This window comes from Tupaia chinensis, unplaced genomic scaffold (genome assembly GCF_000334495.1).
Source record: "Tupaia chinensis unplaced genomic scaffold, TupChi_1.0 Scaffold000624_1, whole genome shotgun sequence".
NCBI classification, from domain to species: Eukaryota; Metazoa; Chordata; class Mammalia; order Scandentia; family Tupaiidae; genus Tupaia; species Tupaia belangeri.
The window spans coordinates 649,670-667,042 of record NW_006160144.1 but is presented as its reverse complement, the minus strand read 5'-3'; the positions used below and the strand labels follow the sequence as shown (position 1 = coordinate 667,042).

Sequence of the window (17,373 nt, the reverse complement as noted above, 5' to 3'; positions counted from 1 at the left end):
TGCAATTGGCTGTGTGGGAGTCCAGCATCTTAACCACCATGTCACCTGCTGGCCCCTGACTAGATGGACTCTCAAGAGTTTTTCCAACATTAACATCATATGATTTTAGTTATTTACATATTTTAGTATAAGCTGAATCATCTCCAGGCTTTTATTGACAGGTGATAGAATTGTAATTCTTTGGTTGTTTAAAGATGTTTTTATTTGCCTCATTATAATAACTTTCTTAAAATTTGCTCTAACTTGGATTAAGAGTAAGAAAAATTGGGTCAGCAGGTGGCATGGTGGTTAAGGTGTTGAACTCCCACATGGCTAAACTGTAGTTCAAGTCCCGGACCTGGTGGCTTGAAAACACACCAAGTGTGTGTATGTGTAAGTCCAAAATCCCAGGAGAAGAAGGGAGGGGAACGGATTGTGATGTGGCCATGCCCCTTAGGGGGTAATTTCTCATGTTCCTTCTCATTGTCTCTCTCTGGTGAGCCCATGTGCCCTATGCAAAAACCTTAAAACAAAAGAGTAATAAAAAGTTAGTCATAGACAAAGGATAGCGGATTATGGGTACCATTATCTGACTAGAATAAATTCTGCTTTACAGAGAAATATTGTTTAAAAGAGACAAGGTAGAAATTCTGGAGTGAATAATATGAACTATCTTATTCAGACAGTTCTTCAAAAAATGTTCTTATAAATTTCAGGCTATTGATGGGTTTGCTAATTTTTTAAAATGCGTTTTTTATGTGTTTACTTTGCTGTTATCTAATGTGGTTGTTTCTTTGACAGGAAAGAAAAAATGTTTTCTAACCTCTACCTGACATTATATGATGAAGTACCTCAACGATATTCAGGCTCACAAGAATTAAGTGGTAATACGGGTTCTAGCATTTCATCAATACGTTTTACAACATATGCTTTTTAGGAATTGTTTCAGCAATGAATGTCTCTTCTTCTACTCCTAGTAGCTAATGGTATCAGCAATATTACATGATATGACCAATGGTACAGGCTGTGAGGAAGTAAAAGTAGATTGTTTATTCCATAAATAACATTTGCTGTGTTGATAAAATAGTAAAAATATATATTTGTTTTAATTCAAATATGTATTTTTTTTGGAAAAAGTCTAGATTTTCCATACAATGTATGAATTAGTGCTGGAATTACTGATTTCACTGAAATTTAACTACTACTACTCTTAAATATTACTGCTAATATGACCTTTCTCTCCTTTATACTGATCTCTGGTATAATTTGGGCTTCTCTTTTATATTTATGAAATAATTTGGTATGTTTTTTTCTTTTCTGTCTTAACTTTGGCCATAATATGAATTATCTCATCATTCGAATGGATGGTTCATACACTACTTTAGCTTCATACTTTCCAAAACCAATTATTTTATCTCTATTTCTCTGACCAACATTGGTGGCCACAAAATGAACATTATCTTTAGGTTGAGATCTCAGACTGTAATGCCTTGTTTTCTGGTATCAATCTCTTACACTTTAGGCTCTTTTTATTTATGATCTTATTTCCTTGACTTCCCCATTTGGTTCCACTGTGATTGTATGATTTACTGTTGCTCTTAACAGCACTTGACTCACTTAAGTTTTGGTAAGATCACTCTCCTGTTTTCTTTGGTGCCTGTCTCAAACCTTCATTGTTTTCCTCAAAGCTCCAACCTTATCATTTATTATTCAACTCTATTTAAAACATTTCTAAAAAGTCTTTATTTAAAATTAAAGTTTGCTTCTCTGGAATTTATGGAAGTGAATCTTTTCTCCATTTTTTAAAGTTTTTTTTTTTTATGGTAAAAGTATTTGACGTGCTACCTATCCTCTTAACAGATTTTTTGAGTGTGTAGTATAGTATTGTTAGATATAGGCATAGTATTGATAATATTGAATAGCAGACCATTAGAAATTATTCACCTTGTGTAACTGAAATTTCATACCCATTGATTAACAGCTCCCTGTTTCCTTTTTCCCCAGCTCCTGTTAACTATAGTTCTATTATTTGCTCCGTGAGTTTGCCTGTTGTAAATATTTATTTAAGTGGAAGCATACAATATTTGCCCTTGTGAGTGGCTTGTTTCACTTAGAACAAAGTATTCTAGGTTCATCCATGTTATTACACATTTTATTCACTTTTCTTTATAAACATTGAATAATGGTCCATTGTATGTAAATACCACACTTTTTTCAAATCCTTTTATCCATCAATGGACATTTTAGGTTGTTTCCTTATCTTGGCTGTTGTAAATAGTCCTGCAAACAATGTGGAAATGCTAATATCTTGTCAAGATCCTGATTTCGATTCTTTTGGATAAATATCTGAAGTGGAATTGCTGAATCAAATGACTTTTTCCCCTTTTCCCTTTTCCTTAAGAATTATTTTATTTAACTTTATTTATTTATTTAATTTTATTTGACCAGAGAGGGACAGAGCAAGAGAGAGAAGTGGGAAAGTGAGAAAGCACGCCACCAGGTCTGGGACTTGAACTGTGGTCAGCCATGTGGGAGTCCAACACCCTTAACCACTATCCCACCTGCCAGGCCCCCTTTTTTTCTTTTTCTCATGCCAGAAGATATAGGCAATTTCTTGCTGTGAGAGAGAAAGGAAGTACCCCTAGTGGAACATGGTCACTGCAATCCCTTTCCTCTATTTCTCCTTCCCATCAGGATTTTGGGCACTCACACTCATGCCAGGTGTCTTTTTTTCCAGCTATTGGGGTCAGAATTTGAACGATGGTAGACCATGAGAGATCTGGTTCCCAATGCACAGCAGTTAAGCACAGTGCTACAGGGCTAGCTCTACTTTTTTTTTCACATAAGTTAATAAAGACTGTTGGGCACAATTTTTTTTAACTCTTGGTGTTTCTACCTATAAACTTACCTGTAAACATCTATAATAACATCTCTTTTTAATTTTATTTTTTAATTTTTATTTACTTTTTTTAATACATTCAATTACATTATTTAGCTTACAAGGTGGTCATTTCAATATATGAACATTTCTCCCCGGTCTAGTTATAATAACATCTTTTCCTCTTGTCTCATTGGGAAAGGTTCCCTTTCATCAGACTAATCCCTTATTTTCTTCTTCATTTTTTTTTTTAGCTTATTTATTTATTTATTTAAAAATATACTCATGTTTTTCTAAAGACAGGTTCTTGCTCTGGCAATCTTCCTGCCTTAGCCTCTCAACCATAGGTGTCTGACATCACACCAGGCTCTTTTTCTAGTGGGATCTCACTGCTTTGCCCAGGCCAGCTTGTGATACTCTGGCCTCAGCCTCCCTGAGTCACTGGGACAATAGGCACAGGCCAGGGGGCCCAACCTTTATGTTGGACTAGGACTTGAACCTGGGCCTCTCATATGGTTACAGCCTGCAGAGCACAACAGCTGAGGTGCACTTCCATACTGGGCCACATAATTTTTGTCTGGTTTTCTAGGACTTACGTTTCACTGATTTTATACTCTGAAAATGGAGAAGCTTCTTGAAAGAGTTGTATTCATTAATTACTCTGTTTTTTCTTTTCCTATTTGACCGAAATTAGGTTCTACCTCCTATAATCTCCTAAAACTCCTATTATTGTGGTCACTATTTTCAAGTGTTTAATCTTTTGTATTTAGCACTGTCATCTATTGCCCCTTTTCTGAAAATAAAAAATAGTTTCCACTGAATTAAACCCAATTCAGTTTAGCAGACATTTTCTGAGAATCTATTTTGCATTGGGTGCTGGAAATGGATGAAAAATTTGGCCCCTAGGAGCTGACAGTTCAGTGAAGGATATTAACATGTGAGTAATCACAATACCAACAGCTTTGATTAAGATACATACTAAGTTTCAGGGAGCACAGAGAAAGGATTTAATATTCCCAGGGGAAGTTGGGGAAGTCTTCGCCTATGTGAACCTTGCATGATTTTTCTTTGCTTACAGTTGCTGAGGATTCTTGGGGAAACTGGTAGACGTAGAAGTCACTTCCTCCAAACATACTTAAATCATTAGATAGATTCTAAAGTAGAGAGTCTGGAAAATAAAAATTCCTTCCACTTTTTCTTTTAGTAGTTATCATTTTTTTTTTGAGAGACAAGTATGGGAATAAGAATACTATTTCTTTGAAATAATTAACTAAATATTTTGTCATGTGTGTACAGCACTTCATAAAGCCTGTAAAATTTTTAGTAAAATTCGAAGTGGTAAGATTTATGTGAATGATCTGCCAATGATCCTTTGTACCTTGAAGACTTCTGTAAGTGATTCAGAAATGCGACAGGCACTAAAGACCATTGATATTGATGGTAAGTTTTATGTTTTCAGTTTAAGGGTCTGCAGAAATGAGTATAAGTTATATTTATCATATTAATTTCAAATGACAGGAAATTTAAGCTTTAAAATATTGTAAAAACATAATTTTTGCCATGTTATAAAATACTTTTCTATGATGTAAAAGTATTGTTTATAAAAATCATAATAAAAATTGGGCCTCTGGACCAGCAGTTGGTGTAATGGCTATGTCGCTGGACTCCCATGTGGTCGACTGAGGTTTGAGTCCCTGTCCAGGTGGCTTAAACTCAGGCCAGGCACGTGTGCGTGTGTGCCCAAGGTCCTGAGAGGAGAATGGAGGAGAAGGGATGGTGGTGTGGCCATCCCTCCCGGGGGGGGATTTCTTACTTTCTGTCTCTCTGTCTCTCTCTGTCTTTCTGACGAGTGCACGTGCCCTATAGCAAAAACCTCTCCAAAAAAAAAAAAAAAAAATTGGGCCACATGTACACATACCTTGATTGATTGATTACTGGTTTGGGTTATGACATTTTAGTTCATACATGGCCTACTTTTATTCAGTTTTGTGATGTTATCTTAATAATGTATATTTTTATAATAATTGTACATTATATTCATATAATACATGTATATTATTATAATATTTCACCTGACCACCTAAAGTAGAAACTAGGACCTTGATGATAACTTTATCTAACCAAAAAGTTTACTGGCCTGGGTCAGCAGGTAAAATGGTGGTTAAGGTACTAGACTCCCACATGGCTGATGATGGTTCAAGTCCTGGACCCAGTGACTTGAAAATCATGCTGAGCACGTGTGCTTGTGTGCCCAAAATCCCAAGAGGACAGGGAGGAGAAGGGATTATGGTGTGTGACCATCCCCTCTGGGGATGATTTCTCACTTTCTTTCTTATCTGTGTCTTTTCTCTCTGACAAGCACATGTGCCCTATGACAAAAATCTAAAAAGAAAAAAAAATTCACTAACAATTTTTCTGCTTTCCCCAACCCAAGGTAAGCATTATTCTGAATCTTTTGCTCATTTTTCTCTTGCTTTCCTTTTTACATATTGTTATGGATTGTATTTTAATAAAATAACTGAAACATTTTGGTTGTTTTTTGAAACTTTAGTAAAAAGTTTGTCATAATATGTATATTATTTGGGAGCTTTTAAAAAACTTAGTATTGCATGACAAAGATTTATTTATATTGTTACATATTACTTTTAGTTTGCTTAATCACTTGTATAATGTTATCTTGTGTGAATATATCACAGTTTATCCATTCTTATTGATGAGCACTTGGGTTTTTTCAAGTTTTCAGCTACTATGAACAATGTTGGCCATAGGGCATGTGTGCTTGTTAGAGAAAGAGAGACAGACAGAGAGAAAGTGAGAAATCACCCTTTGGGGAGATGGCCATGCCACAGTCCCTTCTCCTCCAGTCTCTTTTTGGGATCTTGGGCATGTATGCACACACACCTGGCTCAAGTTTTAAGCCGCCAGGTCCAGGACTTTAACCACAGTCGAATACATGGGAGCCCAGTGACATAACCATCAGGCCATGTGAGGCCATAAATGCTCTTTAAAAGTGGAACGTGTGCCCTACCAATAAATTGTATAAAAAAGGGTTTTTTTTTTTTCTTTCATTTTTTGTTTTAATGTAGTGTTTTCAATAGAAATCATGTCTTTGTCCCAATCTTTCCTTGCAATCTCTGATGGTGTTAATAATTTGATGGTTATCCTTTCTGGCCTTTTGTGTGTGTACACACACACACACAATTACTTATATATATTTGTGTGTGTACATATATATGTATAATGTAATATTTAATGATTTTAAACAATCTCATATTAGTGGTGAAGTGACCTCTGAAATATTTACTATTATAGATAATGCCCAAAGAACCAATTCTTTCACATTTGTGCACATATTTGTATAGGACAGTTTTCTAGAAGTGAAAGAGCTGGGGCAAGGGATATGCATGTACATGTCAAACTTTGATAAATACTGCAAAAGTGTCCCATTTCTCCCAGAAACATTTTCCCCCAAGTTTAGCCCCACAACAATAATCATGAGTGCTCTTTAAAAGTTGACATTTTATATTGAATGTTGAAGCGGGGAGATTAATGTCTTTGTACTGACTGACTTGCATGGCATTCCCTTTTGAAAAAGCAATGTAATACACTGTAAAGTTATATGTAATCCAATGTAATATAAAGAAGATTATGATGATAATAAAAAATAAAAAAAAATTTTAAAAAAGTTGAGATTTTAAACTCTATTTCTGTTGACCTCAAGTTATTGCCTTTAAGAATTCCATCGGGACCAGCAGTTAGCATAATGGCTATGTCACTGGATTCCATGTAATCGACTGTGGTTCGAGTCCCGGACCCAGTGGCTTAAACTCACGCCGGGTGCATGTGCATGTGTGCCCAGGATCCCGAGAGGAGAATGGAGGAGAAGGGATTACGGCGTGGCCATCCCCACTGGGATGTGATTTCTCACTTTCTGTCTCTCTGTCTCTCTCTCTGTCTTTCTGGTGAGCACACGCCCCCCCTCTGTCTTTCTGGTGAGCACACACGTCCTATAGCGAAAACCTCTCAAAAAAAAAAAAAAAAAGAAAAGAAAAAAGAATTCCATGGATGGGGTGCATGGCGATATTAATGTACTGGAATCCCACATGGCTGACAACAGTTTGAGTTCCAGACCTGCCAGCCTGAAAATCACATTGAGAGCATATGCATACATGCATACATGCTGAGAATCCTGAGAGGAGCTTGGAGGAGAAGGGATCGTGGCATGGCCATTCCCCCGGGGGTGGGGGAGGGAGGAGCGATTTCTCACTTTCTCTCAGTCTCAGTCTCTCTCTTTCTCTTTCTTTCTCTTTCTGTGTCTCTCTGGCAAGTGCATGTGCCTTTTGGTGAAAACCTAAAGAGAAAAAAAAAAGAATTCCATGGATGATTTTTAGGTGGTTCATGACATGGTCCTTCTCACCATGATTTCTTTATGACTTTGAAATTTGCCCATGGGAAGCGGTTTATGTCAAATTATGTCATTAAGTAACTGTTTTACCAGCAGCAAGTATAGGGTGGAATAGATTATTAATTTTTATAGGGTCAGGTTATGTACATATCATTATGTCAGTATCTTATGCCTAATTGTATAGTTTACTATTGGAATTAAGAAAAACACTGCCAGTATGATTATAGATATCTGTCTTTATTTACATTAGTGTAGCTTAAGTTGAAAAATGTCAGAGAAAATGGGACCAGCAGTTAGCGTAATGGCTATGTTGCTGGACTCCCACGTAGTCGACTGTGGTTCGCGTCCCGGACCCGGTGCCTTAAAACTCACGCTGGGTGCATGTGCGTGCGTGCCCAAGATCCCAAGAAGAGAATGGAGGAGAAGAGATTGTGGTGTGGCCATCCCCCTGAGGGGGTGATTTCTTGCTTCCTGTCTCTCTTTCTCTCGCTGCCTGGTAAGCGCACTGTGACCTATAGCAAAAACCGCTCAAAAAAAAAAAAAAGTCAGAGAAAAGTACATCAAAGGTGTGACTCTTTCAGTTTTACTTTAATCTCTGAATCAATTGCTTACAGAAACTAGACTGCTTTTCTTGTGTATAAACAGTGGTATTCTCAGGTCATCAGTTAATTCTCTTTATATTTTTAGCTTGCATTTTTTTATCATATGTTTTTAATGACTTTGCTGATAATATTTGCTAATGGAGTTTTTTTTTCTCTGTTTCTGAATTATTTTTATAGTTAATGGACTGCTGGATTTTTCAAATTTCCTTAAGGCTGTGAATAATGTTTCTTATTCGGTCTCTCAGGATCCAGGTAAAAAGACTATTCTTCAAAAGTATAGGAAACAGAGTATGTATATTGTTCAGTATTATTTTGATAGCAACTGATTTTAGAATGAAGGGGTAGTGAATTTCTGAATCTTTTAAATGTTTTTTCCCCCTATAGCCTAGATTGAGAAAAATTAGAATGTATTTTCTTTTTCTCATAAAAGGAATTGAGCAACATGGATCACTGCAACAGCATTCTTTCTACCTCCAATCTCCAGGTTTTTTTTTTTTTTTTTCCCTTTTGAGAGGTTTTTGCTATAGGGCCATGCGCACGCCAGAAAGAGAGAGAGAGAGAGACAAAGTGAGAAATCACCCCCAAGGGGGGATGGCCATGCCACAATCCCTTCTCTTCCGTTCTCCTCTCGGGATCTTGGGCACACACGCACATGCGCCTGGTGTGAGTTTAAGCCACTGGGCCTGGGACTCGAAACGCGGTCGACTCCTTGGGAGTCCAGCAACATAGCCATTATGCCAAATGCTGGTGCCTCCAGTTTTCCCCATATGTAACCAGTAGGGTGATTCTCCTAAATACTGTATATCACTATGTATGTATTTAGCTTTTGCTGTAGTTTTTTTGTTTAGTTCTTTGTTCATGGTGTTCTCACTAGAGAGAACACAGAGAGCAAGTGAGGAAGTGAGAAATCACCCCCCACCGAGATGTGCACGCTGCAGTCCCTTCTGCTCCATTCTCCTATTGGGATTTTGCATGTACACTTGCTCACCATGTTTTTCAAGCCATTGTGTCTGGGACTCGAGCCATGGAATTGGCCAGATGGGATCCAGCATCTTAACCCCTATTGTGCCTGCTGGCCCCCAGAATGTATTGTGTTGTCAGAAAAGTCATGACATAAAAATATGTGAATCTTTAAATATGTCATGACTTTTCCAACAACCCAGTGTAATCTTAGAATCAAGGGTATATGAATGTGATAGTCTTCATATTTTTGGATAAGAAACTAAAAGGCTAGAACAATTCTTTAATGTTTGTTTCATTCATGTAATAAATGCCTACCATACATAAGAATGAACAATAGAGATATGATGCTTGGTTTACTTTTCAGATTTTGATTCCTTACTTCTTACATGGCATTTTGATGTATTCCCATGACTTTGGGTTTTTCCTGGTTCTCTCTTGTCTACTTGATTTTTCAGCTTAAGAGCATTTTCCTGACTCTAGACTTATCTATATTTGGACTTTTAAGTACTGACGACTTATTGAACCACAACTCAGAATAGTTTATTTACTTCCATATATAATATTCCCCTTATCTGTGGGAGATATGTTCCAAGACTCCCAGTGGATGCCTGAAACTGTGGGTAGTACTGAACACTATATAGACTATTTTTTTTTTTTGGCTATACATACATTCCTATGATAAAGTCTAATTTATAAATTATGTACAGTAAGAGATTAACAACAACTAATAATTAAATAGAACAATTCTAACAATATACCATAATAAAAATTTTGTGAATGTGTTTTTTTTTTTTTTGAAGAGGTTTATTTTGCTATAGGGCACATGCGCTCGCCAGACAGAGAGAGAGAGAGACAGAGAGACAGAAAGCGAGAAATCACCCCCCAGAGGGGATGGTCACACCGCAATCCCTTCTCCTCCATTTTCCTCTCGGGATCTTGGGCATGCACACACACGCCCCCGGCGTGAGCTTTAAGCCACCGGGTCCGAGAATGGACTGTGGTCGACTACGTGGGAGTCCAGCGACATAGCCATTATGCTAACTGCTGGTCCCTTTTTTCCTTTCTAATATCTCATTTTACTGTACTCATTCTTGTGGTGAAGAATGGATGAAGCTGAACTGAGTAAAATTTTATACTACTTGGAATGGCACACAACTGGGCCAGCCAGATGGTGTGGTGGTTAACGCTGCTGGATCCCAGATGGCCTAGTATACAGTTTGATTTCTAGACCCCAGTGGCTTGAAAAATATTCTGAGTGCGTGTGCATGTGTGCCCAACAATCCCAAGAGGAGAATGGAGGAGATGGGATTGTGGTGTGACCATCCCCTTGGGAAGTGCTTTTATCCAGCTGGCCTTCATATCTTTTTTATTAATTTGTAGGGTTTTTTTTTTTTCTCCTTTTCTTTCTCTGTCTGTGGTGAGCACACATGCCCTATAGCAAAATTAAAAAATAAAAAACAAAAACAGTACATAGTTTCAAACTATGATTCTGTCAAATTTTCCATGAAATATTTTTGGATCAAAATTAACTATGGTTAACATTTGAAAAACAGTCAAAAGTGAATGTAGATAAAGGGGAGACTACTGTATTTCTTATTTCTTCAAGTATTAGTTTCTTATTTTAACCCTATTTTGTGTTAATGGCCATAATGTTCTGAGACTAATCAAGAACTCCTTTTATTTTTCTTTCAAAACACTACACATAATTTTAAAATTTATTATTTTTATAAAATATTCAAACAATATATACATATTCTCCTCAACTTATATGTAGTTACATTCTGATAAAGCTCATGGTGAAGTTGAAAAGTTAAGTAAGTTGGGGACTATCTATATTAAGATATAAAAGACCCTGTTAACCCTTCCTACTCTAATATTTACCTTAGAATTCTTTTTATATATATATATCTCCATAATTTATATATAAATTTATATATATATATATAAAATGTATACATGTTTTGTCAAAACAAAATGAATTATTAATTTTTAAGCAGAGAACAACCAGAGAACCTAGGTCTCACAGGAACTAATAAAAAGATCAAGTGACTTTGAGAGAGAGGGAAGTTTTGCTATGTTATTTTACAAGAAATGATATATCCTGTTATTTAATTTATTATTTCTCAATTTTGAAATTGATAAACTTTTAATACAACTAATGTTTATATATTTTAACTATAAGTTACCTTTTAATATTTATTATCCATTTTAAAAAGTGTGTTTTCATCTCCTTTTTAAAAAAATTTCTAGGGACCAGCACATGGCATAATGGTTACATCACTGCACTCCCATGTAGTTGACTACAGTTTGGGTCCTGGACCCGGCAGCTTAAAACTCACGCCAGGCACATGTGCTGTGTGGGCATGTCCCAGATCCCTAGAGGAGAATGGAGGAACAAGGATTGCAATGTGGTCATACCCCCTGGGGGTGATTTCTTGCTTTCTGTCTCTGTCTTTGTCTCTGTCTCTCTCTCTCTGGTGAGCGCATGCGCCCTGTAGCAAAAACCTCTCTCACACATGAAAAAATAAATTTCTAGAGAGCATGTGAACTTGCCAGAGAGAACGGGGAGAGAGAGAGAGAGAAAAGGAGAAAGCAACCACCATGGAGGATCAGCACGCTGTAATCCTTTCTCTTCCATTTTCCCCTCCTTTCTTGATTTTTGTCATACATGTACACATACATGTACCAGGCATATTTTTCAAACTGCTGGTTCTGATATTTGAACTGTGAGGCTGGCCATGTAGGATCCAGCTGCCATAGCCACCACACCATTGGCTGGCCTTCATCTCTTTTACAATGATTTGTAGGAGTTTTCATATTCTGACTATTAGTTCTTTATTACATATGCTAAACATGTTTTCTCCCAGTCTATTGTTTTTCTTTTAATTTTGAAGCTATGTCTTTGTTTTTTTGGAATGGAAATGTTAAATTTTATTATAGAATTTGCTATTTTTCTCTTTTATGTTTCCTGAGTTTTGAGTCATGTTTAAAGTAGCCTTTCTCACCTCAGTAGTATACACATACATGTACACATTTTCATTGTGATTGTAGGCTACTAGTTTTCAAGGTTTTTAGGAATCTGGGGATAGGGTGATGAACAATAGGAACAGTTAAAATGCCAAAAGCTAATTTTTCTTAGTGAGAGCCATTTTTCTTGACAAAATACTCCTTGGATTATTATAGTCCTTTGATTAATTTCTATAGTTTAAAAAAATTGATTCTGACAGTTTTTGCCAGTATTCTCATTGCTCTTATGGAGGAGAGGATTTTCAAAGGTCCTTCCTCTGTTATTTTTGCTCATTTGCTTCATACTTACTAGTCAGATGAATAAATAATGCCCAGCTTTTCCTCTCTGGTTGTGCTTACCTGAACTTGTAGATCATTATGTTTATTATATCCTGAATTCCTAGAAAAATCTAGTCTGCCTATGAAGTGACTTACTCCCTGAAATGATGGGAATTGTGTTTTCTTATCAAGGTAAATTAGCGGGAACCAGCAGTTAGCGTAATGGCTATGTCGCTGGACTCCCACGTAGTCGACCGCGGTTCGTGTCCCGGACCCGGTGGCTTAAAACTCACGCCGGACGCGTGTGCGTGCGTGCCCAAGATCCCAAGAGGAGAATGGAGGAGAAGGGATTGCGGCGTGACCATCCCCCCTGGGGGGTGATTTCTCGCTTTCTGTCTCTATGTCTCTCTCTGTCTGTCTGGCGAGCGCACGCGCCCTACAGTGAAAATCTCTCCAAGGAAAAAAAAAAAAGGTAAATTAGGGGATGTAGTGATCAGAGAATTTAATGCACATTTTTTCTTCTATGTTTCTAATTCATTTTTGACTGTTAACATAAGAATATAAAATATATGTGAAGAAATAAAAGACCTTATGATAGTGATTAAACTGTTGCTAAACTCTTTGTAGTGTGATAGAAGATATGAAATTTCATAGATCTATCATTATTTTACTTACACTATCTTTTCTAAATTTTATTTTAAAATAATAACTCCCCTAAATTTTGTGTTAAGCCATTTTACTATTATAGATTATACCACAGGTAATAAATGGTTATGATTTTTCACAAAGAAGTAAATATTATGTAATGATTAAGAGGAAGCATTATGGAATAATATTGCTAGATTAGAATTCTGGCTTTCCCATTTACTGTGTAACCAGTTTACTAGACTTTCTAGGTCTTAGTTTCCTTATCTGTAAAGTTGGGATAATAATTTCTATTTTATAGGCTTGTGAGGATTGAATGAGATAACCTACAGTTTTTATTACAGTGCCTAGTACATAATTGGTTCAATAAATACCATTATTATTACTATTAACATAATTACTACAGCTAATATAATAGTAATAATAGCAGAAATTAGAATTTATGCTAGAAATGTGGCCAGAATCAGTCAATACCTACTTGAAGGTAAATATTTAGATAACTCCATGCCTTTGAGAGGTTACTTTTCCCTAGTAGGTTATTGACACACTATCAGCCCCTTCTCCAAGAAAAGCTGTTGATTCTCATGGCACAGTACTTTCTTCGCTTATTGTTCTTTGCAGCATTCCAGGATGCCTTGAAGATTTTCTGCAGGATAAAAGATGGTCGAGTTGAAATTGATGAAGTGATTGCTGTTTTGGATAGCATGAATATTCCTATAAGCTCTGAAACTTTTCAGGAAGTGATAAAACATACTTATGTTGATGGTGAGTTATTTGAATTGGTGTGTGTGTGTGTGTGTGTGTGTGTGTAAGAGGAGGTCCTCCAAAAAGTTTATATAAAATGTATATTAGGAAAAAAATATGGGCCAGCTGGTGGCATAGTAATAGTACAAAACTCTGTCAGGACCAGCAGTTAGCGTAATAGCTGTGTCGCTTGACTCCTATGTAGTTGACCGCGATTCAAGTCCTGGACCCGGTGGTTTAAAACTCCCGCTGGGCACGTGTGTGTCCATGCCCAAGATCCTGACAGGAGAATGGAGGAGAAGGGACTGTGGCGAGGCCATCCCCCCAGGGGGTGATTTCTCGCTTTCTGTCTCTCTCTGTCTGTCTGGTGAGCGCACGTGCCCTATAGCAAAAAACAAAACAAAAACAAAACAACCCCCCCCACCTCTCCAAAACTCTGTGATGCTGGGAAAGTCTCAGGTTTGAATCCTTGGGGCCTCCCTGTACATGCCAGGAGTATCTATATGTGTCCATGAGTGCCAGTGATCTGAACTGGCTGAGACAATGGTAGAGTGTGGAGTGAAGACCCTATTGGGGATGCTTGTCTGTTTTTCTGTCTCTCTCACAGAAGAAATAAATAAACTTTAAAAACAATCTTAAAATTGAAAGGAAAAATTAGTAAAAATCATGCCTGAATTTCAAAGTTCACAAAATAAATTCATACTTGAATTCTCTTTTCCCACAAATATTTGGAAGTCCCCTCATATACACCTTTATTTTTCTGTATATCAGTTTTGTGATTTATCCTTTGTTTATCCTTTTTCCTCGTGATTCTTACTTTTTGCCATTAGCACTTCTTGCTGATGTCTGCAGTAAGGGAGAGTCTAGAAAAATTTAATGAGAACTTATAAAATGGCTATATCTTGGTAGATTTGGTAAAAATCCAAAAGCAAAATAGATTAAACAAAAATTTCAGCCTTCTCCCTTTTTTCCAATAATAATTTCTTATTTTTGTGGAGAGTTAGTTTCTTGTGATGTCAAGGACGTTGGCTCCACAAATTAGGAGACCTAAATTTCTTGAAATCTAAATTTCATTATTTAGTTTAGATTTAAGAAGTTGTTATGCTGTTCAGTTACTCTTTGCATAATGTAGAATGTTTTAAATATTATAAATATATTTAGCAGGCATTTTATATTACACGTGTACATATGACCAAAGGATATCCTGTAATAATGGATTAATTAGCAGTTACTTCATTCATTCATTTAATAAGTCAGAAAGTCAGTCATTTTATATCTACTATGTATGCCTGGAATTATGCTAGGAAATTCAAAGATGAATAAAATATACTTCTTGCCAGGCATAGTGGTGCCTGCCTATAATCCTAGCTACTCAAGAGGCTAAGGCAGGAAGATTTAGAGTTTAAGGCCAGCCTGGGCAATTTAGGGAGACTGTCTTTAAAAAATCCAACTGAACAACCAACCAGCCAATCAACCAACCAAAAAATACACTTCTTGTTTTGAGGAGTATCTATTCAAGTGTGGAAGGAGTTAAATAAAATGAAAATTATAATGCTCTGTGGCACATAATTATGAGTGTGCACATAGGTTGGTAATACATACTGGAGTCACCAGGCAAAGACTGCTATCGGGGGGGCGGGGATGATATCTGAACCAAATCATGAAGGATCAGTAAGAGTTCATTGGTTGGGACTAGCAGTTAGCGTAACGGCTATGTCGCTGGACTCCCATGTAGTCGACCGCGGTTCGTGTCCCGGACCCGGTGGCTTAAAACTCACGCCGGGCGCGTGTGCATGCGTGTGTGTGCCCAAGATCTCAAGAGGAGAACAGAGGAGAAGGGATTGCGGCGTGGCCATCCCCCCTAGGAGGTGATTTCTCGCTTTCTGTCTCTCTGTCTGTCTCTGTCTGGCAAGCGCACACGCCCTGTAGCAAAAACCTCCCCCCCCCCAAAAAAAAAGAGTTAATTGGTTGAAGGTGCTAGTGAATGGTGAAAAAGACCTTTTAGACTAAGAGAACAGTTTGTGTAAATACAGCAGGAAAATAATCAGCCATGGGAATTTTAAACTAATCTTTATTTATTTATTTATTTATTTATTTATTTATTTATTTATTTTTGAGGCTTTTGCCATAAGGGTGTGTGGATTTGCTGGGAAGAGACAGAGATAGTGAGAGGGAAAGTGAGAAATCCCCCACACAGAGGGGATGGTCATTCTGCAATCCCTTCTCCATTCTCCCCTTGGGATTGTGGTCATGCTTGCACATGTGCCAGGCATGATTTTCAAGTCACCAGGTCCAGGACTTGAACCACGGTTAACCCTGTGGGAGTCCAGTGCTATAACCACTATGCCACCTGCTGGCCCCAATTTTAGACTAATCTTAAGACATTTTATTAAATAAACTCTAGGTCATGCCCCTTGAACAACAGAAATTATGTATGAAGCTTATGTAGCATTGTGCTTTTTGGCTTATGGAATTCTTGTCTAGGTTTCCACATCTCTTACTTTATTTGAGGAGGTAAATTAGACAAATGATACTATTTTTACAATACTATTGTAGATGCTAAATATAAACTTCTGTCACAGAGCTTGGCAACTAGAGCTGACTCAAGAAAGGTGAGGCAGAAACTTAAGAGTCATCCTTGATATCTTCATTTCCCTCTTCTCTATGCAATCATCATAAAGTCCTCTTACTTGAAATTCCTAAATTTTTTTTCCTTTCTTTCTTTCTCCCCACCTTACTTAAAGTTCCTTAGGATCTTTTTAAGTTCATCGTAATGAGTCTGTCCATCACATATACTGCCACCAGAATGATCTTCTATTTTTGTGATTTGCCAGAGTGTGTGTGTGTGTGTGTGTGTGTGTGTGAGTGTGTGTGTGTGTGTGTGTGTGTGTGTGTGCTTGCCAGAAAGAGAGAGACCGAGCAAGAGAAACAGAAAACAAGAAAGAACCCTCTATGGCATGGTCACATCGCAATGCTTCCTCCTCCATTTCTCTCTCCTTTTAGGATTTTGGATATGTACGCACACATGTCTCTAGCATGGTTTTAAGCCACCAGGTCCAGGACTCAAACTGTACAGTCAGCCATGTGGGATCTAATTGCCTTAACCACCAGGCTACCAGCTGGTCCCAGAATGATCTTTTCAAAACACAGGTCTGATCAGGTTACCCTCCTTGCATAAAATTCAATAATAGCTCTTGGGATAAAGAGCCCTTTAATGTGGTGTATACAAGGCCTTACATGGTCTAGCTTTTGCTGAGATTGTCAGCTTTATTTCAGACTACATTCTTGCATTCTCTCTGTGCATTCTTAGAGTTTCAACTATATGCCAAATAGTCATTATATATGTTCTTTTCTCTTTCAACATTTTTTCTCTTCCTAGTTAATTCCTACTTATATTTTATACTTAGACTCAACCGTCTATTCTTCAGGGATATTTCCCCTGACCTCTATGACTAAGGTCAGATTCTTGTATTATACTCTCTCATAGTACTAATCATGGTTGCAATTTTGTATTTTTAATTTGGTGATTAGTATCTGTATCTCAAATTAGACTAAGCACCAGGTGAACGGATATCATGTCTGCTTTTGGTCAATATTGTATCTGCGATACCTAACACAGTATATGTAGAGCACATATTAACTGCCAAATAAATGTTTGTTAAATAAGTGAATAATTATTACCCCTCACCCCACCTCCTCCAATCAGGGAGAACAAGATGTTCTTCACTTTGCTATCCTAGTAAGGTGGCTGCAATTTAATGCAAAATTCCTCATAAGGAAGGTTCTTATCTTTTGACTAGGAAAATCATCTTAATAGGTTTGTTTATGTGTTACCTGAGAAGAAAAATGGTCTTAGGGCAGGGGCAGGAATG

At 37.2% G+C, this 17,373-nt stretch overlaps 1 protein-coding gene across 1 annotated transcript in view; it reads left to right on the top strand.

The window, feature by feature from the left end:
• Nucleotides 1-17,373, top strand: part of EFCAB13 (EF-hand calcium binding domain 13) — an 81,156-nt gene that overhangs the window by 18,945 nt on the left and 44,838 nt on the right. Inside the window, exons 7-10 of the mRNA XM_006159102.3 lie at nt 781-863; nt 4,154-4,297; nt 8,042-8,116; nt 13,379-13,522. Coding sequence (XP_006159164.1) covers nt 781-863; nt 4,154-4,297; nt 8,042-8,116; nt 13,379-13,522 — 446 coding nt within the window. The remainder of the gene's footprint in view (nt 1-780; nt 864-4,153; nt 4,298-8,041; nt 8,117-13,378; nt 13,523-17,373) is intronic.